This window comes from Castor canadensis, chromosome 8 (genome assembly GCF_047511655.1).
Source record: "Castor canadensis chromosome 8, mCasCan1.hap1v2, whole genome shotgun sequence".
Classification (NCBI taxonomy): Eukaryota; Metazoa; Chordata; class Mammalia; order Rodentia; family Castoridae; genus Castor; species Castor canadensis.
Window position 1 is genome coordinate 19,844,048 of NC_133393.1, and position 27,958 is coordinate 19,872,005.

Here is a 27,958-nt window from a genome sequence, read left to right on the forward strand (position 1 = left end):
ATTACAGGTGTGCATCAATGCACCTGGCTTTGCCTCTGATTTGATGCAAGATCTTTATGCCAAGTATCAGCTGCCAGGTTGTCTTATTTTCCCTGTAGTTGAAAATCAAAGACGAAAGACAGAATTGCCATTTTTAGAAGTGAATGAAGGGGGGGGGGGTTGACATAATTGCTTCGCTAGAGACTTTTTTTGTGCTATCAATTGCTACTCCATATGAACAAGGGTTAGTCATATGATTCTAACTTAATATACCCCAGCAGCCCTTGAAAGGCTATGTATATTATTAAGTATACCTGGACTTAAAGACTTTTACAACTGGGACCTTGTTACAGCCATCATCATCGAGTCATCAAAGTTGATGGAGAGAGAGAAGCCAGTGGCACCCGGTTGTGTCCCAGACCCAGGCTGCAGTTGTTCTGGGCACAATGTCAAAAGGAGCCAAGAGGATGGAAACACCAGGGAGGACCCCTGAACTGGCCATGCCTCTCTCTCCACGTTGATGCACAGGAAGTGCCACGGGCTTCATTTCCTGTCCTGCCAAAGGCTGGGAGCACCTCTGCTTCCGGGAGCACCTCTGCTTCCGGAAGCAATGCACAATATTGACCAATCGTTTGCTTTTTTTTTAACCACCTGCAGATTCTTGGCTTCACTGTGCTTTCAAACAAGATAAGCATGGCCACCGAAACCAGCAGGACACTCATTGAGATGATCCCCTACAGGTCAGTGAGTCCCCAAGCCACTCCCCACACAGTCTGATTGGGATTCTCTACTCCCAATGTCTGACCACAGCCAAGTTCACTTTAGATCACAGAGCCCAGGAATGGAGGAGGGCTAGGACAGCTCTGTGCTTCTCTGGTCACCTTCTGCCTCTCTTTTCAGACTTGAGCCAATCCTCTTGCCCAAGAAATGTGCTGTTTACACTGAACTACAGAGAAACTCACTTCTTTTTTTTTTTGACAGTATTGGGGCTTAAACTCAGGGCACCCTTGCTAAGCACACACTCAAACACTTGCACCACACCCCCAGCTCTTTCACCCCCCCCAGATCTTTCTTTCTTTTTGTTTGGATTCAGTTATTTTTGAGATATAGTCACACAATTTTTACCTGCGGGTGGCCTCAGACGATGATCCGCCTACCTACACCTCATGCATAGCTGGGATTACAAGCACATGCAATGTTTTTTTGTTGAGGAGTCTTGCTAACTTTTTGCCAAGACTTGCCTTGAACCAGAAACCTCTTGATCTTTGCCTCCAGGGTAGCTGGGATTACAGGCATGAGCAACACACCTGGTGGAGCCCCCCCCCCCCTTTTTTTTTATAGGCATTACAGGTCTTCTCAGACTCCATCCCTATCTGCTTTAACTCTCCAGGGTGGGACAAGAGATGCCTCAGTTTCCCCAGCCTCTCTTATGGGGCTCTGTGCTCAGGAGAGGAGTGTTCCTTCTGCTTTCACCCACTTAAGCTGACTCTGTGTCACTGAACAACATTATTTTCTTAATCTTGGTAGAAGTCAGTCTTCAAAAATCTGGCATGTGGAGTTCTTAAGGTCTCACAATTACTTTGCATGATCACCCTACCAGTGACTATGGGACATGCTCTGCTCTTGCTTCTGCTAGAAAGTTGTAATTTTTTTAACCTTGATCAGATGAATTTCATTATCTAAGAAAGGAACAGGGCTGCAGTTTCTTTTTCTTTTTCCAGTACTGGGGTTTGAACTCAGGGCCTTCACCTCGAGCCACTCCTCCAGCCTTTTTTTGTATTGGGTATTTTCAAGATAGGGTCTCGAGAACTATTTGCCCCAGCTGGCTTCAAACCACGATCCTCCTGATCTCTGCCTCCTGAGTAGCTGGGATTACAGGCATGAGCTTCGGTGCCTGGCTGGGCTACAGTTTGTTGACTCACAGGCTGACCTGTGAAGAGCACTGCTCGTCTCCTCGTGTTGGACGATGGAAAGTCCTGCAGAGCTGAGGCACTGGCTGAACTCCAGGGTAACCAATGTAGGCGTGGAACACAACCAAATTGAACCAGTCTTACTTATATCCTGCCGGTTCTCAGTGAAATCCGACAATGGCTTAATCCACTAGAAATGCTATTCAACTAAGAAATGTGAGCAGATGCCACCTGGGCGCCAGGGAATGCAAAGATGAGCAAGGCGTGGTCCCTGCACCACCCCCCACCCCCAAAAAAAGAACAATGGTGGGTTGACACTTTTCAGGATTATTTTATTTCATTTGCTCCTGGCTACTACAAGGTAGGTATTACCTTCTTTTCATGGCTGAGGAAACAAAGGCTTACCAAGCTTAACACAGCTGGACCTGCCAGCTTCTATTAATTCTGAGGTCTGTGCCACTTACAGTGACTATACTACACTTACTTGGTATGCTTCTGTTATCAATGACTTAAAAAACACACCACAAGATCTACACATAAGGATAAATAAATAAGCATTTCAAAAATCTAATTTTAAGCCTAGCTTTGACTATTCTCTTCCTGGCTGGCCTTAAACTCATGACCCTCCTGCCTCAGCCTCCAAAATGCTGGGATTATAGGTGTGTACCATCACTTCCCATTTGAAGATTCTTTTCTTTCTTTCTTTTTTTTTTTTTGGCAGTTCTGGGGTTTGAACTCAGGGCATCACACTTGTTAGGCAGACACTACCACTTGAGCCACTCTGCCAGCCCTTGAACATTCTTTTCTTGAACCCTTTTTTCATCTATCAAGGGTTGCCAGGGACTAGTAAAATTGGACAGTTTGAGTTGGTACCTGCCTTGTGTGTGTCTCCTTGAACCTAATTTGCTAACAAGAATTGAGTGTTACAGAGAACAATAGGAAGAAAAAATAGTAGTTTGTGGTGTTATGCTAAATATTCAGACATTGCTAACATGGGCTTGGGTGATGAACTCTGTTTACTGTGTATCTCTTTGGGACAGGCACATTCCTAGCCAACTTCTTAAAAGGACAAAAAGAATGATTTTAACCAAAACTGAAATATCTATCTCTGGGCATTCAGTTACATTCCTATTTAGCTCATTACCTGGAAATGCCAAGGTGCCTGTAAGTTACAAGGTACAAGTAGGGAGTGAAAATAGACACAGCTCAATGGTAAAGAAAAATATTAAATTAGGAATTTAAAACTGGGCGTGGTGCACTGATGTAATCAGGAAGATGACAGGAGCATTGTGAGTCTACGGCCAGCCTAGGCTACCTAGCAAGACCCTGTCTCAAAAAACCAAAAATAGGCTGGGGGCGTGGCCTAAGTGGTAGAGCATCTGCTTGGCAAGATGAGGCCCTGAGTTCAAATCCTAAAACCAAACTATATATAGTTATTCGTGCACATAATAATATGAGAAAAGGGAATATACAAAGAGGTGCTGTTTTGAGGTGCTAAAAGCAGTTTCTTCCTATTTAAACAAGAATGAAATTTAAAATGCATGAACTCATAAGAAATTTTAATTACATAAGCTACTATTTGCTTTTCAGAAAAACATACCACAACATTTCCTGAAATAATATTCCCAAGTATATCAACATGCATGTTCATTTTGCTGAATTTAGAGCTTTACACAGTTTTTCAGAATTAAACCAACTATTGAGTCATACATAATTATGTCTTTGATTAAATGACAAAAGCTAATCCAAAGAATAAGCATTTCAAGTAGCAAACCTTATGTAAAACACTTAAACAGAGCCTTTTTTCTACTTGGGAATTAATCTAGAGAAATGGAAACAAACTGTACCTGTGTTCCCAAATTAGACTAAAGGATTATGCTAGGGTAGAGCTACTAAAAACCACTTCCTTCAAATCACCAAGATTCCTTTTCACTCTGTCAACGCTATAATTGAATGTTAAGTCCTGTCTGAATGCTAACCAAATGTCCTGCGTCCTGTGACAAACCCCACTGGGCTACAGCATGTTATCAGTTATACACTGATTTGCTAAAAACTTTTGTTTTTACATTCGTAAGAAATAATTGGCTGAGCCGGTTTTTTTTCCTTGTAGTATCTGTGTCTGGTTTTGGTCCTGAAGTATGTCAGTGTTCTAGAAGGATTATGGGAAGAATCTCCTGTCCTTCAGTTTCTGGAAGTTTCTATAAAATTGGCATTATTTCTTCCTTAGATAGTTGGGAGAACCCACCAGTGAAGCCTTGTGGGCTTAGAGAGCTCACCGTGGAAGGTTGGATTTTAGCATGTTGTCTGTGAAATGAAACTGTCATGACATCATTGTCTTTGATTCAGGTTATCTGTTTCTCTTGAGACTTATTTCGGTTGTTTTTGGTATTTAAATAATTGTATAAGTTATCAAATATATTAGCATAAAATTATTTTATTATAGTCTCTCTTTTTTTTTTCTTTTTGAGTCAAGTCTTGCTATATAGCTCAGGCTGGCCTCAAACTCACTATCCTTCTGCCTCAGTCTCCTGAATGCTGGTATTATCAGCGTGTACTACCATACCTGCCTTATAATCTTTCCTTACTATCTACAATTCAGTCTTTAAAAGTTAAATTCAGTTAATTTTAGTTTATTCTCAGCATCATTCAACCATTGTCACTATGTAATTTTTTTTTTTTGGCAGTACTGGGGTTTGAACTCAGGGCCAACACCTCAAGCCACTCCACCAGCCCTTTTTGTGTTGGGTATTTTTTGAGATAGGGTCTCTTGAACAGTTTCCCTGGGCTGGCCTCAAACTGCAGTCCTTCTGATCTCTGCCTCCTGAGTAGCTAGGATTAAGGCGTGAGCCACCGGCACCCAGCTGCCACTACCTAAATTTTAAACCATTTACCAGCCCAAAGAAACCCCATATCCAACTGCTTCTCCTCAGAGCCCTCGACCAGCACCCATCTACCTTCTCTGCTTGGATTTCCCTAGTCTGGACGCTTCACATAAATGGCCCTTTGTGTGTGGCTTTTTTCACTTAACCTAATGCTTTCAAGGTCCATCCACGTTGTAGCATGTATTCCTTTATGACATGTAACATTCCTATTGATGGCTAAGTAATATTCCATTATATGGATCCTTAGCTGTTGTTTTCTGATTCATCAATATTTCAGTTCTTTCTACCTTTCAGCTGTTGTGAATTGTGCTGCTATGAATATTCAGGTTTGCATTTTTGTTGGAGCACCTGTTCAGATCTTTGGGGTACACATAGGAATAGAATTGATAGTCATATGGAAATTCTGTGCTTAATTCACTGAGGAACTGCCAAACTCTTTCCAATAACAGCTGCACAATTTTGCATCCTACCCACAATGCACAAGAATTGTGATGTCTCTACATCCACAATAACACTTACACTTAACTTTCTTTTTCTTTTTTTTTTTTTTTTTTTTGCAGTACTGGGGTTTGAACTCAGGGACTACACCTTCAGTCACTCCACCAGTCCTTTTTTGTGATGGGTTTTTTGAGATAGGGTCTCTTGAACTTTTTGCCCAGGCTTCGAACCGCTATCCTCTTGACCTCTGCCTCCTGAGTAGCTAGGATTACAGGCATGAACCACCGGTGCCTGGCACTAACTTCTGTTTCTCCTGGCGTTATAGCTATCCTAGTAAATATCTCACTCTGGTTTAATTTGCATTTCCCTAGTGGCTAATATGTGCAGATCTTTTCAGTGCTTACTAGCCATTTCTGTATCTTCTATTTAAGCTTTTGCCTATTTTTAATTGGGTTGCTTGTCTTTTTGTTATTGAGCTGTAGTGGCTCTTTGTATGTGCTGGACCTGAAAGCCTTATATGATTTGTAAGTATTATCTTCCATTCCATCATGGTCTTTTCACTTTATTGAGAGACTTTGAAACAAAAGTTTTCCGTTTTGATGAAGTCCAATTTATTTTGTCTTCTGTTGTTGAACTTCTGGTATTGATTTGCTAAGAAACCCCTGTACCTTATTACATGTCAGTGTTTGATCCTTTGAGTTGATTATCATGGATGTTGTGTGGTAGGACCCAGCTTCATTCTTTTGCATGTGAATATCTTGCTGTCTGAGCACCATTTGGTGAAGAGACAGTTCTTTCCTGATTATTTAAAAAAAAAACATTTAGGGGTCAGGCATGGTGGCTCATACCAGCAATCCCAATTACTCAGGAGGAACACAGATTGAGGCCAGGGCTGGGAAAAAAATGAGTGAGACCGTTTCTCAACAAAAATGCTGGTTGTGGTGGCACATGACTGTTGTCGCAGCTATACAGGCGGCTTAAGTAGGAGGGTCACAGTCCCAACTGATCCGGGCAAAAAATGTGAGACCCTATCTGAAAAATGACTAGAAACTGAAAGGACTGGGGACACGGCTCAAGTGTAGAGCACCTGCCTAGCAAGCACAGGCCCTGAATTCAAACCCAGCAGTGGAAAAAAAATCACCTGGACACAAACGTTTGGGTTTATTTCTGAGCTCTCAATCCTATTCCATATGGCAGCCTTGGTTCCTGAGGTCTGTAGCAAGTTTTGAATTCTGGAAGTCAAGTCCTCCTGCTCTGTGCTTGTTCAAGATTGCTTTGACAAAGGGTATCTTACAATTCCATGTGAATTTTAGAGTTGCTTCTTCAGTTCTGCAAGAAGGGCCAATGGGAGGTTACTGGGATTGCACTGAGGCTGCAGATTACTTCCAGTAAGATTACGTATTGCCAAATACATCAAATATGTTTAAATTTATGAATATATGAAATTTCTAAGATGATAAGCTCATTTTTTCACCCTTAGAAAACACAAGGGAAGCAACTCATTATTTTTAAAATTATTAAGTCAGGCATTTTAGCTCTAAGAATTGCTCTTTGGGGTATCCAAATGGTCAATAACAAGACATTTTATTTTGTAGAAGTATTCCAGTCAATAAAGAGAGAAGGAATGTAGAATTCAAATATCACCATTAAGGAATATTGTCTGCTTACATCACAAAAAGAGACTGTCACTGTGTGCCTCCTAACTAATGAAGTATTTTTTCATAAAAAAAACGACATCTGGCTAAACCTGAAGGGCTAATTACAGTAAATATAAGGAATGTGTTAATGGCAACACAAGAGACAATTAGCAAAAATCTAGACTGGCAAACACAACAGGACTGATAACCAGGTTTCTTTAACAAAAATATTGCAAGGAAGAAAAAAAAAAAAAAACAGAACGGGAGGATCGAGGTTCAAAGAAGCTGGGGAAGAACGTTCATAAAACCGCCCTCTCCCATCTCAACCAATAAAAGCTGGGTGTGGTGGCTTGCACCTGTCATCCCAGCTATGCAGGGAGCGTAAATAGGAGCACAAAGTCTAGGTCAGCCTGGGCATAAATGCAAGACTGCATTTTGAAAACGAAAAACAGGCTGGAGGTGTGGCTCAAGTGGTAGAGTGCCAAGCACAAGGTCCTGAGTTCAAATCCCAGTAGGACCAAACAAATAAACAACCAGGTGGGGGAGGGGACATCAGGCCTGCCCAGTTGGAGGAGGATGGAGTGACAGAGGTGCCACCCAAGAACTCCTGCTCCCCAGCAATGACTCCACTCTTTCATTCCAGCTTCACGTTTCCTATGACCCCGGACTTCAGCATTCTCCCCCAAATCATTTTCCAAGCCATCTCCTTGTCTTTGGTGAGCTCCTTCCTGCTCATATTTACGGGCAAGAAGATTGCCAGGATCCATAACTACAAGGTCAATTCCAACCAGGTGAGAGTCCATTACTGCTTCTGCCTACGTCTTTGTGCTCTAAGCTGAGCCTCCCGCCAACCTGAACGATGGATGTTTCTTTAGTCAGAGTCACTTGACCATAATTTGGACTGTAATCACTCATGGATCTCTGAGAGGTGAGGGCTATTTAACTTGAATAAGTAGCAGGAGTATTATCTCCCTAGCACAGATATGGTGCTGAGAGGCAGGGAGATGACAGATGATGACATGATGTTGAGCTAGTAGAATCCCTCTCTTCTCAGTTTTATCTTTCTTTTCATCACATCCATGAAAAGAAACACTGTGGAATATCGTATCAAAACCAGGCTATGAATAAATGTGATAATTACATTGGCCTCTTTGTCTTTTGGGCCTTTGTTTTTATTTTTTAGGAAAGAGCTCCACCTACTCGGGGTTTGGTCCTTTCCCTAGAACTCAAGAGGGGAATATGGAGGCAAGATTGTCCCCATTTGACTTTTAGGATAGTGAAGAAGGAAGGGAGAAAAATAGCCCTGTGATCCTTCCTGTTATTCTCAGTTGGTGATCAGGAAGAAAGTGTCTCATTTTTCACCTTGGAAAAGGTGTTCTTATGATCGATAGCTAAAATAAAGATGCAGCTTAATCTAGAAAATTGGATTGGCCATCCTTTTGTTCTTGCTCAAAAATATTTCAGTCTATTGTTTAAAGTGATGTAAATGGCCTTAACTTCACACTCACAAAATAAACAGTGTACCTTTAGCTCGAAATTAAATTAGCGTTCTTCAACAAAAAGTGGGCTTAAAGTGTGTGCCGTTTCTTTGCAGGATTTAATAGCCATCGGCCTTTGCAATGTGGTCAGCTCATTTTTCAGATCTTGTGTGTTCACCAGCGCCATTGCCAGGACTATCATCCAAGACAAATCTGGAGGAAGACAGCAGGTGTGTTGAAGAAGAGTTTGATCTCTGATGTATAGGTAGGCAGCGAGCTAGCTAGATAATCTGTGTTGATTCATGTGTTTACTCACAGAAATAGATTTTGATGTCAAGCATAACATTGATGGGGAAGACCACTGGAAAGAATTTGGGTTCTATACTTGCCTTAAATTTTGCTCAGATTTTGTCTTAAGAGTTATTGGTCCCTGGCATCATGGTTCATGTTTATAATCCCAGCAATGAGGGTGGTGGAGGCAGGAGGATCACAGTCAGAGGCTGACCCTATCTAAAAACAAACACTGGAGGTGTGACTCAAAGTGGTAAAGCATTTGCCTAGCAAGGGCGAGGCTCTGAGTTCAAATTCCAGTACCTCCAAAAAAAAGTTATTGGGTAGAACTTGAAAGTCACTTTAGATTAACACTGGGATATGTAAGCGGTTTCCACGTTAGCCCATGGAAGCCCATTTCTCATGGAATATACTGAGGAACAGTGACATCTCAGGTAAATGTCCCATCCACTATTACTTTTTTCCCTATGAGGAGATGTGTTCTCATACTGAATCTGAGAAGGCAGCATTACGGCAACTCTCCTCACCCTGGCATCAAACTAAAAGTTTTTCCGGCTCCCTGAAAGAGCAAGCATGGCAGGGGCTTTCCTGAGAGGGGGACAGGTGTTCGTCTAGGACAGCCCGGGGACCTCAGGACCATTCCACCTTTGCGTAAGAGAAAATAACCCAGGTCAGAGTCTCTTCAAGTATTCCGAATTAAATATCTAAGTGTCTAGTAAACTGAATACAGAGGTAAGGGAGGATGGTGACAGGGAAGACCCAAAGGCAAACTATCTAATTGCAGGCCTGTGGTTTTCTAAGACCAGTGTGTTTTGAACTGACCAGATAGAAGTCATGACACAATACCACAGGAGGCATTCCATTTCTGCTCTGTGACTTGACAAAATGCCAGAGTTACAGAGCTGAAACTTGGGCAAATCCAGGGAACGAGTCAGGGTTCAAGATGGCAGAGAAATAGTGGCAAGAGGTCAAAGATAAGCTCATGCCATAGAAGCAGAGTGACAAGGCAAAGCCATGGTTAGAAACTGTTGTGTCAGAAGAATGGCCGCTACATTTTAATGGGGAAAGAGAAAGTGTCCATAGGCAAATCTAAGGTGAAAACCAGGGAAAGTCAGAAAGAAGGTTAGGCATGGTGAGAGGGCAGGGTGTGGGCCAGTGCGTCCTACCTTCCCATGCAGACGGAGCTGTGTGGGCAGAGCTGCTGCCCCCGCCACAGGCCTTTTCCACTCTGCTGCACAGAAAGGAGGTGTGCGGGCCGTGTTAAAGGAAGGACTTATACAAGCATGCAGAACTTTGCACTCAAAACAAAAGGGTTTTATATAAGAGGAAATGGAATTGGCAGTTCCAGAGATCAGACCTACTAACTCTACGACACACTTCGTTTATTCAGAATGTAAGTGTAGCACAAATTTGGAGAGCTAAGATGAACCACTGGAAAAACAAAATCACAGTGCAAGGAAAACTGAGTGCAGAATGGGCCCGATCAACCAAAAGCACCATAAATTTTGGAAGAAAGAGAATGAAGGAGAAAGTGGGACCTTTGCAGGGTTCTGAATTGGGGTTAGGGTGCATACAGGTGGAAGGGGGTGGAAGGGACTCAGGTCAGCCTCAGAGTTGTCCTACAAGCAGGATGCTGTGCTGTGCGAGGTGGATCCAGAGGAAGAACAGCTTTGCAGGCCACGCTCACTGACTTAGGAAACAGAAAGGCCAGTTTTTGGGGTGGGAGTGCCTCAGCAGACAAGGACGGAATTGCCAGCATCTGAACTTGTTCCTCTGCCACATTAGCCATGGGACAAAGGGTCTGCCTCAAAGGTGGCCGATTGCCCTTTCTGTTTTCTGCTATACCAGTAACACCTCTCATTGCAAGGCACCGACCCTCCATGGGGAGGCCTGTCTCTTCCTGGAGGTGCTGATAGGCCCAGGGCAAATTGCTGGCTCAGGCAGGGGACGCGCTGGCCGGGCCTGCACACTGGAGCTTCCCAGACTCCACTGTGATTCTAACCTGGATGGGAAAGGCCTCTAAAACTCACCCATCCCACAGCAGGGGTGTTCCCTTCAGCCCTCTCTCCAAGGCTTTTGATCCATTCTGGTGAGAGCACCCCCACTTCTTCAAAGTTCCTCAGGACTCCAGGAAATTGAAGTAGAGGGCGGGCTCTGAACCTCTCCCAAGTGACCTGCCACAAGGGGTCATTTTATTTTTACTTTTTATCTGGCATTAATTCAAACTGAGGACATGTGTCTGGATTTCACTTTATTATTTCCCTGTTTAGAAAGAGCCCTTTTCCCTCCACTGGCTGCAGCAACAAGCACAACGTATTGGCCCTTCCAGCCACAGGCTCACCTGAGCCACAGGCAGGCCTGGCCGAGGCAGAGGCAGAAGAGAGGAGAGGAGCCCAAGGCCTGTGACCAGTGGGCTGTCCTAAATGAGTTAAAAAGAGAGAAATGTGTTGTGCTCTTTTTTTTTGGTGTACTGGGGTTTAAACTCAGGGTTTTGTGCTTTCAAAGCAGGTGCTCTACCCCTTGAGCCAGTCTATTTTGCTCTGGTTATTTTGGAGAGCGAGTCTTACAAACTATTTGCCCAGGCTGGCCTTGAATCTCAGCCTCCCAAGTAGCTAGGATTATAGGCCTGAGCCACAGCACCTGGCTTGTTGTGTACTTTTATAGAAAGCAAATGGAGCAGAGGAGAGAGCCTACATTTTGGAGTCAGGTAGGCAGGGAGGTGGAAACTGGACTCTGTGCTCCTGGATGTGTGTTATCTTAGGAAAATTACTTTTGTTCTTTGAGGCTCTGGCCCTTGTCTGAAATGGGGATAAAAACAACCTTTCAGTTGTGAGAATTAAATTGTTAATAGTGTCCACCAGTGACTAGCACTTAAGAGATGTTAAAAAAAAAAATCATAGCTTCAGCTGGGTGCAATGGGACATGCCTGTAATCCCAGCACTCAGAAAGCTGAACAAGGAGAATCATGATTTGGAGACCAGCCCGGACTACATAGAAGTGCAAGGCCACATAGCAACACTTGTTCTCAGAAAACAAAGAAAGAAAGCTTAGATTCTACTTCAGTCTCCAGTGCCCAGGTGTGTGCGTGTGTGCATGTGTGCGTGTGTGCATGTGTGCGTGTGTGCGTGTGTGTTCAGCAATCTGCTGTCCCACTCCATGCAGCCTGCTGTGTATGTATGGAGCAATGGGCATCTCAGGTCTACGTGGTGGTGGCTGGAGCTGTGGAACTCCCAATGCCTTGGACACCAGAGAGGCGGTGCTATCAGTTTTCATCCAAGAAAACCTGGAAAGGGGGAAGAAAACCAGAGCAGAAAAGAAAAACAGGCATAAGATGTAAACCGCTAGTGCTTGCTGCCTGTAGACCCGTCCAGGCCCAGAGATGGAGATTCTGAGAGCCACTAAGCATCTTCCTGGGTCACAATGCCATCACAGTCTGTCCTTTGTCTCCAAAGCCCAGTCCTTTTGAGTGTACCACCAAGGAGGCACAGGGTTACAGGCAGGGATTCCCAACCCTCTCTGAACTGCTAACTTTTTGGTATCCAGGATCCCATTTGTACTAGGTTTCATACAACTTATTTTGCTGTCTGCCTGTTTTAAAAATCGTAAGAAAAAGTAAAAGAATTTTGGACAAAAGAAGTGATAGAAAAGAAAAGTTCTGATACACTTTCCTGTGATAATCAAAGCAGTTCTTCCTTTCTTTCTTCCTTTTTCTGTCTTTCTTTCTCTCTCTCTTTCTGTCTTTCTTCCCTTTTCCTTCCTGTCTTTCCGTCCTTCTCTCCCTTTCTCTCTCTTCTTTTCTTTTTTCTCCACAGTGTATGAAGTGCTCACCCTTCGAGCTTTCTGAGTTTCCCTAAGAGAGGTTGGTTTTCCAAATCCTCCTTCCTACACTGCTCTCCTGCAGTCTGGCCTTTCCATGTTGGGGAGCTCACTCCAGCTGCAGATGAGCCAGGGACAGGGGAGAAGGAACAGGGACGCCGATTGCTGTGTTGCTTCTGTGCTCTGCATGGACATGGCACACAGCAACAAGAAACAAAGAGAAAAATTAGAGAGCTACACGTTCTGGTACACTTCTGTAATCGGGCTTAGCAGGAAGCAGAGATAGGAGGATTACAGTCTGAGGCCAGCCCAGGCAAAAGCATGGGACCTTATCTGGTAAAATAACCCAAAGCAAAAAGTGGCGGCGTGTGGCTCAGGTGGTAGAGCACTGGCCTAGGTGGAGGCCCTGAGTTCAGTCCTCAGTTTACAAAGAGAGACAGACAGAGAGAGAGAGTGACAGAGACAGAGTTTTGGGGACTCCCTCACTTCTTACTTGTATATGCTCTTGTTTTGGTTTGTGGTGACAGTTTTACTCCCATTACAATGGAAAATGACACTGCTTTATATGTCAATTTTATTACTAGGGGTTTAAAAAGCAGAAATTTGCCACTAGAGGATAGGACAGCTCAAGACTGTGTCCAGAGGCCTTGGGGTTTTAAGGGAGACTGTGTTTCACTGCTCACCGAGCGACACCGAGCCCAGTGTCATCAGCTGGCTGGGATTGGCTCCGGGGCTGCTCTATACAGCCTTGACTCCTGTCTTTTTCCGATTGCTCTGTAGAAGAGAAACTCAAGCAAGAGCATGGGAAGTTACTATATTGTAGTTTTAGAGATGAAACCCCACTGAAGCTGGCAGGTGAGAAGTCGCCCAAGCTCCCAGCAAAAGAAGGATGGGTGGGATCCTAACTGACACTTAGAAGTATGATGGTTAGGATTTGAGGGCTGGGGATCAACTAGGGATTTTCTAGAATGTGCAAGGATTGTGAAAGTTTTGAAGGAATTCAAGTCACATATTAGGAGACTTTTGGTTCATAGCACAGAGCTCTGGCAACAAGGATTCAAATACTTGGGAAAATTTGGAACTTTTTAGGCCATAGTCAGTCAACAAACATTTGTTGAGTACCCGTTATGTGTTTAGCCCTTGGATAGGCCCCTAAACTGTCAGTTCAACCAAAAATGTACTTATGCTGAACCCAACTCCTTTTAAGAAAAAAATGCTTCTCACCAAGCCTCAGACCTCGGGGACAGACAGGGACCAAAACTGTCCTGATGGTTTCTCTCCAACCGGCTCTGTCTCCTCAGTTTGCATCTCTGGTAGGCGCAGGTGTGATGCTGCTGCTTATGGTGAAAGTGGGAAGCTTTTTCTACGAGCTGCCTAACGTAAGTAGAACCGAGAAGCAACCACGTCGGGTGAGATAGGTGTCCGGGGTGTCCCTTGGTGGGGCATCTCTGTGCAGAAGCACACTCAGCTTGTCCCCGGAGGGTGTCTCAGTCTAGCTCTTGTCCTTTTCTTTTAAAATAATAGCATCTACATCACAGGGGGGTTAAATAAGATAACATGGGTTTGTGTCTATTTATATGTAATATGTATGTATGTATATATATAACATGTTAGCACTAGGCTAAAAGTAAGTACTCAAGAAACATCACTACCATCATTCTCAATCTTCTTTCATTACTTAAGCTAGAAAGTAATTTTCAATGAAAAATGATCAAAACAGACCTCAGATGCCAGGCCCCCATCACCAGCACAGGCTTGGAAGCTCACTGTGTGTTTGCACCATCTGTTTCCAGAAGGCCTTGTTCTGCCTTCTCTGCTTGAACTCAATCCTCCTCCCCCATCCCTGTGTTGCCACGCTGACTCCTGGTTAGTCCACTAGACGGGCAGTTCTAAAAAGTTGAGTTCTAAGTTTGTGTTCAACCAGGATGAATGTGTCCTTCCTTCCCTTGGGGTGAGATGTCACCTGACACTAGCGATGCCAGCTGTTCATTACTGACTGTAACCAGTTCTCAGTCATAATCCAGATCCATGCTCAGTGAGCAACACTTTAATTTTCTTCATGTTCTCTTGAGCCAATTCTGTAAAGTATTTTGGAAGGTGGGAGACCGTTTCTTTTCCGGTGTAACAGCTTGGGTACACACTGAAGTGGCGGTTCCTGAAGCTGGAATGGTTGGAAATATTTTCCCCATCTTTCTCAACACTTCCCTTCCACCGGGCGACCACCAGGTTTCAGTGGGTTTCGGCAGGACCACACGGTTGCCCCGGTCTTCTGCTCTTGTGATTCAGGAATCTTGGAGCCCAGGCAGGGCATCTATGCAAGAAGGGTGCGATTAATAAACCTTCGTTTAACACGAAAGCTGTTCTCTGCTTCCCAACAGCTCCAGGACTCAGTATAGCACCTTTGATGCCACAACTCTTGAAGTCTATTTTAGGAGATTCACTCCCTGATCAATTTTGAGCAGTGATATATTTTTCTTTGGAGATAGAAGTAACAGAATAAAAAAAAATCCAAACAAATAAAAAACTGTCAGGGTTCACTGAAGGGTAGTGGTAGAAGCAGCTGGCTTTTGGCTAGTCACGTGATATAACATTATTTTTACAGCATCGAGTTAACTCATTTCTAGGTGAGAAGATGTGAATACAATCTGATTAACAGAATATCTGAATTTCTGTAATTACTGAATTACTTAAATTATGTCTGACTTTTCCTTCCTTGAAGCACTGCAGATAGCGTGTTGTAAAATCCTTATTGGAGTTACGAATGCAGCGTCCTGGCTAGGATCCAACTAGTTAGAAAAAGGCCAACACAGACAATGATAAGCATGAATAAATAATATACCAGTTTGCATGAAAAAATATATAGAATATACCAAACTGTTAATATGGCTGTCTCTTTGATGATGGAATTACATAGGAGTATAATTCTTTAATATATTTTTATTTTATTTTTTTTGCCATGCTGGGGATTGAACCCAAGGCCTCACACATGCTCAGCAAGCACTCTACCACTGAGCTACATCCCCAGCCCAAGAGCGTAACTCTTTTATATACAATGAGCACGTTTTACCTTAATTTTTCAGAAAGGTAAAAATTTTGTTGCATATATAGCCAGGCAATGGTGGCTCATGCCTGTAATCCCAGCTACTCAGGAGGCAGAGATCGGAGGATTGAGGTTCGAAACCAGCCAGGGCAAGTAATTAACAAGACCCTATCTCAAAAAAACACAATAGTAAAAGGGCTGGTGGAGTGGCTCAAGGTGTAGGTCCTGAGTTCAAACCCTAGTGCCGCAAAAAAAAAAAAAGTTGTTGTATATCATTTTATGAAAAAACTTTTTTCCTCTCTGTACTCCCTGCTTCAAGTAAAAAAAAAAAAAATCTTACCAAATCCTGTAGAGTTTCTTTTCCTTCTCACCACATCTCCCAGCAAATCGTTGAAAGTTTGGAGATTGAAAAGAAGATAGTACGGTGGGAAAGAAATCGTTCCTGCGGGCTTCGCCTCGCTCTGCCCTCTTCTCCTGTGCCCACCGCATCACTGGGTTTTCTCAGAAAGCCAGAATGGCTTGGAACCAGACATTCCTGGTGGTATGATCAGTTCTAAGTCCCAGAGTGTGCAGAGGAGAGGATGCTGGAAAGTCTCATCCAATGCAGGGACTTCATGAACTAAGAGCACGTTTCTTAAAGTAGACTAGCTTTTAAGCCAGGCCTAGAGGATCGTGCCTGTAATCCCAGTGCTCAGGAGATTGCGTTAAAAGGCTCTTGAGTTCAAGGCCAGCCTGTTCTATGTTAAAAAAGAAAAGTAGGTTAAATCCTACTTTGAAGCTCTTTGAATTTTTACATTCTTATAAGTATAGGTTCTCATTTTCCCATACTTAAGAAACATTCTTTCCATTGAAAGAGTAGACAGGCTTGCTTTAAAACTGGAAATTCATATGCCACCCATAATTACAAATTAACTTCTACTCAACCCACATTATTTTCTGGGACTTTGCAAGTTATAATGTCACCGTTGGTTTATTTCATGTGCAATGTGAGACTCCAGTATTTCTATGTGGAAACCTATCAGTATTTCTTGATATGTTGCCAAATAATTTCCCAAAGGCCAACACCCTTTTATACTCAACAACCATGTATACCGGTAAGATATCAATGTTTTAAATTTTTAATTATTTTGATGCATAAAAATGGTATCTTGTTAGTGAAATGATTACAGCATATCATGATTAAACTTGAATAAAAGCCCAGCCGAAATTCCACTCTGTGAGTGGAAGTCCTCTTAATTTATCATGCCATCTCAGGATGGTTTCTAGACAAGGACAGTAACATAGATTTGATGAGCAAACTAGACAAGGTCAAGTAGTCAAAGATGCCAGCTGCCCGTGGGTCCCGTCCCACACACCAAAGTGACAACATTGAAACAGAGGAGCTTAGATGCTGAAGCCTTTGCTATAACCTCCTACTGCCTAGGTGGCAACAAGCTGTCTGGATTTAAAGGAGTAGCTTTAGTGGCTGAATCAGTCTAGCATTGGCCTGACCTTGCTTCGTGTGTGTGATAAATTACGGAGCAGAGTAGAGAAAAATGTGGAGAATTTTTATTTGATTGACCCATGAGTTGGAACTCAGACTTGTGATCATGTGAAATATCAACATGAAATACAATGGAGAGGCAAGTCTGCTGAGGATTTGTGCACCTTTCTGGGGATTTGGGCATTTTGTCTCTGAAAGGACAGTGAAGCAGGGCTTATCTCTCCCCACAGGCCGTGCTGGCAGGGGTTGTCCTGAGCAATGTCGTGCCTTACCTGGAAACCATTTACGAGCTGCCCAACCTGTGGAGGCAGAACCAGTATGACTGCGTGAGTGCAGAGCCCCGTGAGGAAGGACAGGATGGAGGGGGAATGAAAGAGGTCAGGCGTGGACAAGAGAATATTAGCAACCCTCTGAACTCTTTTTTTTTTTTTTTTTGATGGAACTGGGGTTTGAACTCAGAGCTTCACACTTGCAAAGCAGACACTCTACCGCTTAAGACACATTGCCAGTACATTTTGCTCTGGTTATTTTGGAGATGGGGTCTCCAGAACTATTTGCTCAGGCTGGCCTGGAACCTCGATCCTCCAGATCTCAGCCTCCCAAGTAACTAGGATTACAGACATGAGCCACAGGTGCCCAGCTTCCAGGAGGACAGTGACAAGGGTTTTGGTGCATGAAAACGTGGAGACCTCATTCCAGCTCTGCAATAGTAAAGGGATTAAGTGGCTACAGTTACATGCAGAGGTAATAAAAAGAGTTTGTCATCCATTACATATTTGAATGACTTTTCATCCAGTTAATGTAAATATCTCCCAGAATAAGGGGCACAGATCCTAGTCAGAGAAGGAGTTTTAGTGGTGGGAGTGTCCTGCTTCTTTCCAAAGTAGAATGGCAGAGGACAGAAAGGGAACTAAAGTATGAGGGATAGAAGATGAGGAAAGGAGAAGCCCGCAGAGGCAGAGAAATATAAAAAGAGGCATGGGGTGGGGGAATGACCCTGAGCGGCTAAGAGGGATCATGGCCCCAGGCACAGACAGAGATTCTAGTACAGGAGGGAGGTGAGCACTCCCCATTGGACTGGAGAGAACAACAAAAGTTGACTGCAAATGCAGACAAGAGGCAGGGGGCAGAGAAGTAAATGTTTACTATGTCAATCTGTTTTTTCTGTGAAGATGAAGGTTAAGTTGACAGTGATACAGAAGGGTCAGTTAGGGACTTCATTTGTCCAAGACCCTTGATAACCATAATAGGTTTTACAGTAACCACCCCCAGCTGGCAAGCGTTCTGGGCTGCTGTACAGGTGGGATTTCTAACGGCAACACAGCCAATAAGGTAGCCATCGCTATCTCTACCTTGAACATGAGGAAACTGAGGTTTTGAGGAGGAACTGAAGAGAGAGATGACCAGGATACATGAGAAATTGCTAGGCAGCCTTGAGGGCCAACCGTCTGTGATAGCACTGTGAGAGTCAACTAAACTGGGCCATTTCTGACAAAGGGCTAGCCCAGTCAGTAGAGCATGAGACTCTTAACCTCAGGGTGGTGGGTTTGAGTCCCTTCCCCCCACACACACACCTGGTACCACACAAGGAATATGTCTGTCACTGTGTGGACATTAACTAATTTCCCCAGTTGCCTATGTGCTCTGCAACACATCGCCTAACTCTGTAAAGTTTCTGCCTTTAACAGAGAATTCTTTGCCATTGGATGTCCTAAACTCAAACTGCTAGTTTTAAGATAATCATTGTCCAAGGGAATCTCTGCTCCAAAGTCCCCTTGACTCATGAGTTAATTATATACTTGGTGCTGCCATTTCAGGTCAACAGTCATTTCAGGCCTCAGTTTCCCTAGAATCCTAGACATCCTGCCTCATGGGGCACCCCTTTGTCTTTGAGTACACCAACCAAATTAAGTTTTATGTTCATGCTCTCCAATCATGTCTACTCTTCCCTTATGCCCTCCCCTAAACTTCAACCTTAGTCAATCGTGAAGACTGTGAACCCAAGCTTCCTCTGTTAGAGCAAGGGGCAGTTCTGTGTTAGGGACAAAAACTGAGGCAGTCCTTCTGCCCTGGTGTGTGCTTGCTTGCCTGATTCTGGTCAGAGGCACACCCTTCTGCAGAAGTAAATTTTACCTTGCCTGTCAGCTTTTGAGCACATGTCTGATTTGTAACTGTGGCAGCACCCCGATATTTCTAACCATACCAGTCCCTGTGGCTGTGGATATTTTTCTCTAAATTCCAGGTATAGAAGGGAAAGGGCAGAGGAGAGTTGTAAGGTAGGACTGGTATCTCCTCCATTCTGCTCCATTCTCAGTTTCACAGTCTTCCTTTTCCTTTCAATCCCTTCTGCACAAGGTTATTTGGATGGTGACATTCTCAGCCGCCATTTTTCTGGGACTGGACATTGGACTACTTGTTTCATTGGTTTTCACTTTCTTCATCATCACCGTGCGTTCGCACAGGTACTGGGTGTCCTGTAGTAGGAGGTGAGCCTTGGCCAGGTAAGGCAGCCATGGCCTAAAGGCAGGTGCATTTCCTTTCAGAACAAAGATTTTCCTCCTGGGTCAAATCCCCAACACCAACATTTACAGAAGTGTCAACGACTACCGGGAGGTAAGAAGCCAGGTTGGCCCACTCTTTTTGCCCAACAGATGGGGTAGACCAAGCTCAGTCCTTAGCACTGCAGTGCATGCTTGCAAAGGAAGGGGCAGTGGTTCTCAGAGGACTGGCAGGTTAAGTAGCTAAACTCTGATGGACTGCACCAGCAAAGGCTCTTTTTTAAATGGGCTGCAAGGACTGGGGGTATGACTCAAGTGGTAAGAGCACTTGCCTAGCATGCTTGAGAACCTGTTCGATCTCCAGTATCACGATAGATAAATAATAGAAGATAGATAGATAGATAGATATAGAGATACAATGGATTGCAAGGAGAGAGTGGCCAAGATAAGGAGAGGACTGAGAAAGGAAAGGGAAGAGAGAAAAAGTGGGGTGAAAATGAGTGGAAAAATTTTTTTCTGGCCCTTACCTCTAATAGGAAAGAGATACAGATTTTTCAGGAGGCTCTCAAGGTTTATTCTTTTGATCCATAAGAGAATTGAGATAATTGGGCATAGTGGTACATGCCTATAATCTCAGCATTAGGCCAAGGCAAGAGGACTGCAAGTTTGCAGCCAGCTTGGTCAGCACAGTGAGGTGCTTTGAGCCATTGCTGTCAGCTTCACTTTCTGTCTCACAGGTCATTCTCATCCCTGGGGTGAAAATCTTCCAGTGCTGCAACTCCATCACATTTGTCAATGTGTACCACCTGAAGCACAAGCTGCTAAAAGAGGTAGCCTCTCTCCTCCCACCTTCCTACCCCTGCTCTGAGGTCCAGGAGCATCCCTCTCCCGCCCTTTCCCCTGCCTTTCTCCCATCCTCCCTGGGTGTGAGACCTCTCTTCTGTCTTCAGCTCAACCTGGTACAGGTGCCTCTTAAAGAAGAAGAAATTTTCAAGCTGTTTAACGAAAGTGAAACCAACATACAGGAAAGCCTTTGTAGGTGTTTCTGCGACTGTGAGGAGCTGGAGCCACCACCCAGGGTTAGAGACATCTCTTTCTTTCCTGCATCTTCTCCACTGCTTAGAAAGAGTACTTACAGTTTCCTTAAAAAATCAAAATCTGGAAGGGATTTTGACATTTAGAGAACTGGAAGTCAAAGATTTCCACTCAGAAATGAGGACACAGGTTCTGGTTTTGACGTGAAAGTTGATAGAAGGTGTCCTGGCTACTGTAGATGAAGAGAGCACGGTTTGCCTGTCAAGACTGTCAGAAATCCCAGAGTTGGACCTGTTTCCCTGGCCTGAGCTGTCTCACTTTAGATTTCTGAACACAAGTGACTTAAAGATTGTTTTCTGATTCCAACTAGGGCAGGGTCAAAATGGCTAAGGTTCTCCAGGATCTGCCAGGCTCTCCTGATGTCTGTCTGTGATCAAAGAAATGAAGGGGGGGTGGGGATAGATTAAGCACAGGCTGCTGTTCCAGATGGGGATTTTATAGCATCTGAAGGTGATTTCAGCTGATGAATTTGCAATGTGTTCATTATTTCCAAAGTGGACTAAGTAGTTCCTTCCGTCCAGGCAGGGCAGTTCATTTGCAGCTTTAGGGGCTGCTAGTGATTGCCTAGTCTGTAGCCTGTACCCTAGAGGGGCAGCCCCACCTACACATGCACAGAGACTGACGTCACCCCCTCATGGACTCCCTCCCCCCAAAGAACACCTACTCTTGTTCCCACACTTTAAGGAGTGCAGGGTTCCCACACTTTAAGGAGTACCAGTTTCTCTGCCAAGAGGATGGAATCAACACTGTGTCTAACTTTTATTTTGTGTCCACACAGTGCTGAGTATTGTAGAGAGTTTATTCACAGGACATGAGCAAATATTCTTTACAGCAAAATAAGAGCCCCAGGTTTATTGAGCTCCCACTGTATGCCCAGAACTCCAGCACCATAAAAAGGGAAAGAGTGGTGTTTTAAAGTTTTATCTTATTTTAAATTGACAAATAATAATTGCATATATTTATGGGGTATAATTTATATGTATTTTAATACCATGATCCTCCTGACAGCTGCTTCCTGAGTAGCTAGGATTACAGGCATGAGCCACCAGTGCCTGGCTGTCTTTTAGCTACTTTGAAATATACAATATTATGAATTTTTGTTTTGGTGGCACTGGGGTTTGAATTCAGGGCCTCACACTTGCTAGGCAGGCACTCTTACTGCTTGAGCCACTCCACTAGCGAAAAACATACATCATTAACTGTAATCACTGTCCTGTGCAATAGAACATTAGAACTTTCTAATCCTATCTAACTGTACCTTTATGCCCTTTGACCAAAGTTCTCCCCCATCTAGCCCCCACCTCCTCCCCCACCCGAGCTTCTGGTAACTGCCACCTACTCTCTACTTGAATGAGTGACTGTTTTGGATTCTACATAGGAGTGAAAGTATGTGGTATTATCCCTCTCAGCGTAATGTCCTCTGGGTTCATCTGCAGTGTCCCCAGTGATTTAAAAGTTGGATAGAATTCCATTGTATACACACCACATTTTTAGTCCACGCATCTGTTGGCTTAGATGCTTAGATTACTTCCTAGCTTGACCGTTGTAGATAACGCTGTAGTGAAAGTGGGTGTGCAGATAGCTCTTCAGCATATGGATTTGCATTCAGTAGGATGCATACAGTAGTGGAATTACTGAATCATATGGTAATTCTATTTTTAGTTTATTGGGTAACCTCCATACTGTTTTCCCAAATAGCTCTGCTAATTTATAATTACCACCAACAGTCTGCAAGGGTCCCTTTTCTCCACATCCTCCCCAACACTTGTTATTTCCCACCTTTTTTATATCAGCCAATCTAATAGGTATGGGCTTCTAGCTCATCATGACTTTAATATGTATGCCTCTTATGGTGAGAGATGTTCAGCATTTTTTCATGTATCTGTTGGCCATTTATGTGTCTTTTGAGAAATGTCTAAGTCGTTTGCCCATTTCTCAGAGAGTCATTTGTTTTCTTGTCATTGAGTAGTTTGAGTTCCTTATGTATTTTGGATATTGGGCCCTTTTCTGATGTATGGTTTAGAGAGAGCTTTTCCTAGTTGGTTGACTGTCTATTGTTTCCTTTGCTGTGCAAAATCTTTTAGCTTGACGCAATCCCATTTGTGTATTTCTTTTTCTTTTGTTGCGTTTTGGGGTCATAAAAAAGGAAAAAGGGTTGAAGCATTTCTGTTGTTAGGTTGTTCTTTTTTCATTGTGGTGAAAATATAAAACACAGAATCTTAACCATTTTCAAGTTCAGTCGTGTGGAGTACACTACATTCCCACTGCTGTACAACCACCACCACCACCCATCTCCAAAACACTTTCGTTTTACAGACCTAGAACTCTGAATCCATCAAACAAAGACTCCTCCTTCCCTCTCCTCCCAGCCCATTCTACTTTCTCTATGAATTTAACTAGTGTAGACACCTCATATAAGTGGAATCGTATGGGATTTGTCTTTTTGTGACTGGCTTATTGCACTTAGTATAATATCCTCAAAGTTCATCCAGGAAGTTTTTTTCATGGAAAGTTTTGAACATATCCAAAAACGGACAAGTACAATGACTACCTGGTTCCCACCATCAGCTTTGTTGACTCAGAGCCAATCTTGTCTCAACTTGCTTATATAGCCCCTCAACAATCAGAGGATTGTTTTGAAGCAATTCATGGAATTTAAAATCAAATTAGGAGGCTAGGGATGTGACTCAAGTGGTAGAGCATCTGCCTAGCAAGCACGGGGCCCGAGTTCAAGCCCCAGTACTGTAAAAAAATCAAACTAGGGAGGCAACTCTGTTGCTATGACATATAAGTCTATTGTCATATTTTATCAATTCTAAAATAGACATTTTCACAGTTCTGATATCTGAACGTGTCATATGGTCTATCGCGTGTTATAGTTTAGTTTTCAGCCTGCTTTCTTTCTTGGTGATAGAAAAATAGTGGTGTAACTTAAATCCAATAAGCCATGTGTGTGTTGCTGTCTTCTCAACTCAAAGACTTTGGGGAGGGGATTGTCAGGAGCTCAGAAAGTCAGAGAAAGTTCATGTGCCAGTGGACTTGTGCTGGTGGGAGAGAAATTTGGATTGATATTAGGTAGCAATGACTCTCAGGTCATGAAAGTTTCTAGCATGGAAACTGAGGTAGAAACAAGTGCGAAGTTCTCAGGGGCAGGGGTTGTCCTGGGAAGGCTGGTCAGGCAGACCTGCCAAGAGGGAACTGTGAGGAAGAACCAGAGGCTCTCGGCACAAGGCATCTGCCTGCCTGGCTGCCCCTCAAGCCTGGAGAACAGCTCACTCCTTGAATGGCAATATTATATCATCCATCAACACCACTTCTTAATTTAAAATTTTCTTTCTTTCCTTTCTTCCTTCCTTCCTTCCTTTTCTTTTCTTTTTTTTACTTTTTTACTGGAAACTGAACCCGTGGCCTCAGACACCTTAAGCACATACAGTACCACTGAGCTACAGCCCCAGCCCTAAAATTTATTGTACAAGCAACATTGCTGGAATAATATCAGGCTTTTTTGGGGGTTGAGCTGTCATTTATTCTCCCAAGATTTCACATTTATTTAATTTTTCATTCAGCTTCACTTTTTATTTAAAAATAACTAAGCAGCTGAGCTGGGCTTGGTGGCACACACCTGTAATCCCAACCCTTGAGAGACTGAGGCAGGAGTTCAGGGCCAACCTGGGCTACATAGTGAGACCCTGTGTCAAAGAAAGAAAGAAAAGAAAAAGATTAAGCAACTGATTTAGACTTCTAGATCAAAAGTAATTTTAGATTTGTAAGCCATTTTCAGACATGGCGTGATTACTTTTCCAATTATGTCAAAAGAGTCAACAAGTAGAGGAAGTATCCCATCGAAGCCAGTCCCTAGGTAGTTAGCAGCTGTGACAGCTTGTGTCTCAAGTGCTTTAGCTGTCACTTCATTTTTCCACTGACTAGAAACTGCTACCCCCCTGACTTTTCTAGAGGGTATATCCCATCACATACCAGGCATGGTTATAGTCCGTCCCTTTTTAAAAGAAAAGTCACTCCAAAGCGTACTTGAGTGAGTGAATGTCTTTGCTTTCCCCGTTGGCAGACATACGCACTCCTCCCTGGGTCCCTGTGAGCAGTGTCTCCTTTTGTACCTCCTTGTCATTGTATTCCTGGCTCTTGACCTTGTCCTTATACCATAGCAGGCACGCTGGGCCCATTAGGAGATTGAAAAGAGTCAGAGGCAAAGACAGCCCTGCCTCCCCAAGAAAGCCTGACAGAGACTGCTGCACTGATCAAAGAAAGGGCTAGAAAAGGGCCTGGTAGGGTGTACTTCACACAGAGCTTGGTGGCACTAGAGACCCATTAGGACCCAGGATAGAGGAAAGGAGCAAATCAATGACTTTAGGCCTGGCACATGGGGACAGTAATATCAGCATTGATGCCCACAGGCAGTTGGGAAGAGGATGCAGTGGTGAGGATGAGAAAAGACACACATGGCTTTGGTCATGAACTTAAAGTGACAGTGAGATAGCTAAGCAAAAGACAGACAGTTGTACCTAGTCTGGTGTTTGAGTCTCATCACCGCCCTCCCTTCCTCCTCCCCCCCCACACCCTGTTGTCTCAGATTGTCTACTTAGAACGCTTTGAAAATAAACTGGATTCTGACACATCCTCCGTTAACCTAGTCCGCTGCTCATATTTCGATAACATGAACACAAGCCAAAGTTCCTCTGATGACCAAGTGCCATACACAGTGTCTTCCATGTCTCAGAGAAACCAAGAGCAAAGTTACGAGGACATGAACAAGCAGTGGCTTGCTCAAAACCCCTCGAGAAACAGCTCCATACCACCGCCGGACATGACGGAGAGTCTGGGGAGGAGCAGATATCTCATCCCTTACTCAGAGCCACCTCTTCAGCCCAGCACCCATACCATCATCCTGGACTTCTCCATGGTGAATTATGTGGACTCTCAGGCTTTGGTCGTATTAAGACAGGTCAGTACCACAAGCTCTGATCACCTCCCAGCTCCCACACCTGTGCTCCATTCCCAGTAAATTTATCAGTCATCGCTAGCTGCTATGGAATTGCTAGACTGCCAAAAACTGGACACTGAAGGTAGTTTAAGGTCAGTCAAAATAAAAAGAAAACAAACTCGCTCTGTTTTGTTGAACTGGGGTTAGTTCAGTAAACACGAACCATTTATTGTTTCCCAAGGAATGAAAATAAAGGAAACCCCAAACCCCACTGGAGCTGTGATCTGGCAATGTCTACTGTTTGGCTCTCAGGATGTGTATCTCTGGATTTAGATTCAAATCTTTTAAGGAATAAGTCCAAATGCTACAGAAAAAAAAAAAAAGTTCACCAAGATTTCTGCACTGTTAGCTGTTCCAAGCCAAGCACCGGGGTATCCTGTTCTCCAGATTGGAGAAATTGGGATGGAGTGAGACCTCAAGCCTGGGGCTGCCTGACCAGTGCCTGTAGGGTCTTCCCCCCTTCCCTCTTTACCACCTGCATCTTCAGGCAAAAAAAAAAAAAAAAATGAAAGATAGTTTTCCTTCAAAATTTGTGTCATTGGGTCCTGACTTCTACTCTTGGGTTCGTTGACAAGTCTCTCCTCTCTGTGCAGAAGAGTTAGCTGCACAGTTAACCACGCTGGCTTCACTGTCTCACGTCTCATGAGGACAGTCTATTTCTCAGGCACCTTATCCCTGTCTACAGCACTCTATCTTGCGTTCTCCCCTCTTGGCAATGGACCACATTTAAACATCCTGAAAGCTCACTTCCCAGCTTTGAGCACACCCACCGTTTTGTGACATATGCTTCTGTGGTTGGTTTGCATTCTTTGGTCTTTGGATGGCATTTTATCATCCCTTCTATTCCAGAAGGAATACAGTTCTCTCAAGAGAGCCCAGCTACTCTCGGCATTGAAATGACAGGGAAGAGGTCTGGCTGCCATTCTGGAGATGGATGCTCTTTGCTGGCTTTTCTGGTCACCATCTTTCCATCCAGGGGAGACTACTAAATTGTCCTGGGTGTCTGTTTCCTCATCTATAACATGGAGGTTTGGAAGAGATTAAGATCTTTCCCATTACACACACACACACACACACACACACACACACCCCATTGATAACCTCTCATCTTGGAGGCTTTTCAATCTTAGGTCATTGTTCCGGGCTGTATTGTTCTATAGTCATTACTTTAGATTTCATTCAAGTCACATTATCACATGCCCAGGTATACAAACTCTCTCCTTTAATTCTCACAGCAACTCTGAGAGAGAGACATGCCATGCTCTCCTCTAAGAGTCTGAGGTTCACAGCTAATAAGCAGCCTGGCCAGCTTTTGAACTTCCAGAACCTGACTTCATGTCACTCTTTTGCCCTGTCCCATAGCACAATTTTACCTGCCTTTCCTCTCTTGCTCCTTTGTTGTAGGGACACCATGTGTTCTGGTCCTTGGCATCATCCATCCACACCTGGCCTGTGTGGATGACTTTCTGCTCCATCCCCATGGAGGCGTGCCAGGCACCTTTACCTTACACCGTGAGACAGGTGTGGAGCACCTTTACACTATAAAAGTGCAGGTTTCTTCAGTCCTCCTTAATTGTTCTGTATCTCCTCTTATTGAAGGAAATCACTGTTTTGTTTACCTTATAATCAAAGCCTTTAAGCCCACTTTAAAAAAATCCCATCAGTCCATTCCTTTTGGAGATAACCACTCCATTTAAGCTTCAGCTGCTGATGATATTGCTTCTCCTCCTCCTCCTCTCCCTTCTCTTCCTCCTCCTCCTCCTGTCCTTGGAGGTACTGGGGTTTGAACTCAGGGCTTTGTGCTTGCTTGGCAAGCACCCTACCACTTGAGCCACTCCTTTCCCATTGCTTGTCATTTAGAGGATGCTAGTGTTGACCCATCACCAAATGACTTTGGTTTACCATAAGATCAAGAATGACTTTCTTGTTTCTTCTCAGTACTGGTAGAAGCAGAATAATATTTATTTATTTATTTATTTGTTTATATTTTTTTGGTGGTACTAGGGTTTGCTTTCAGGGCCTCATGCTTGCAAGGCAGGTGCTCTACCACTTGAGCCACTCTACCAGCTCCCCAGAGTCATTTAAACTCAGTGCCCAGGGTTGAAGTCTACTCAGTGTTTGAGTGTTAAGGTTTAGGATTGACTTGCATTGAAGCAAACTTCAAGATTTATTGCCCCTATATAGTGGCTGAAGTAAATTTGAGGTCAGAATCTAATGTTTTACTAAAATCAACTGCAACCTTGCAGAGCAGCTCTGGATGGGACTTTCAGAGTTTCTGAATTCTGTTCTCTCCCTTGGCCATCTCTGAGCCATGTCAGCGGACTCCAGGGTGGTCACACCCAAACACCAAGTAACAATACCGAGAGAGGGCTATTGGTGACCCCTCTCCAAAGGGTTTCTGTCACACCTGTG

The 27,958-nt window shown here is 43.8% G+C and overlaps 1 protein-coding gene across 5 annotated transcripts in view; it reads left to right on the forward strand.

Moving 5' to 3' along the window:
* Positions 1-27,958, forward strand: part of Slc26a8 (solute carrier family 26 member 8) — a 64,763-nt gene that overhangs the window by 29,491 nt on the left and 7,314 nt on the right. For 2 of the 5 annotated variants that reach the window (XM_020168911.2, XM_074082339.1), the window contains 10 exons: positions 637-719; positions 7,490-7,637; positions 8,441-8,554; positions 13,733-13,810; positions 17,185-17,280; positions 19,310-19,416; positions 19,498-19,567; positions 20,190-20,282; positions 20,403-20,531; positions 25,136-25,507. In XM_020168911.2, coding sequence (XP_020024500.2) covers positions 637-719; positions 7,490-7,637; positions 8,441-8,554; positions 13,733-13,810; positions 17,185-17,280; positions 19,310-19,416; positions 19,498-19,567; positions 20,190-20,282; positions 20,403-20,531; positions 25,136-25,507 — 1,290 coding nt within the window. The remainder of the gene's footprint in view (positions 1-636; positions 720-7,489; positions 7,638-8,440; positions 8,555-13,732; positions 13,811-17,184; positions 17,281-19,309; positions 19,417-19,497; positions 19,568-20,189; positions 20,283-20,402; positions 20,532-25,135; positions 25,508-27,958) is intronic. The other 3 variants (XM_074082340.1, XM_074082338.1, XM_074082341.1) reach the window with 3 other exon arrangements.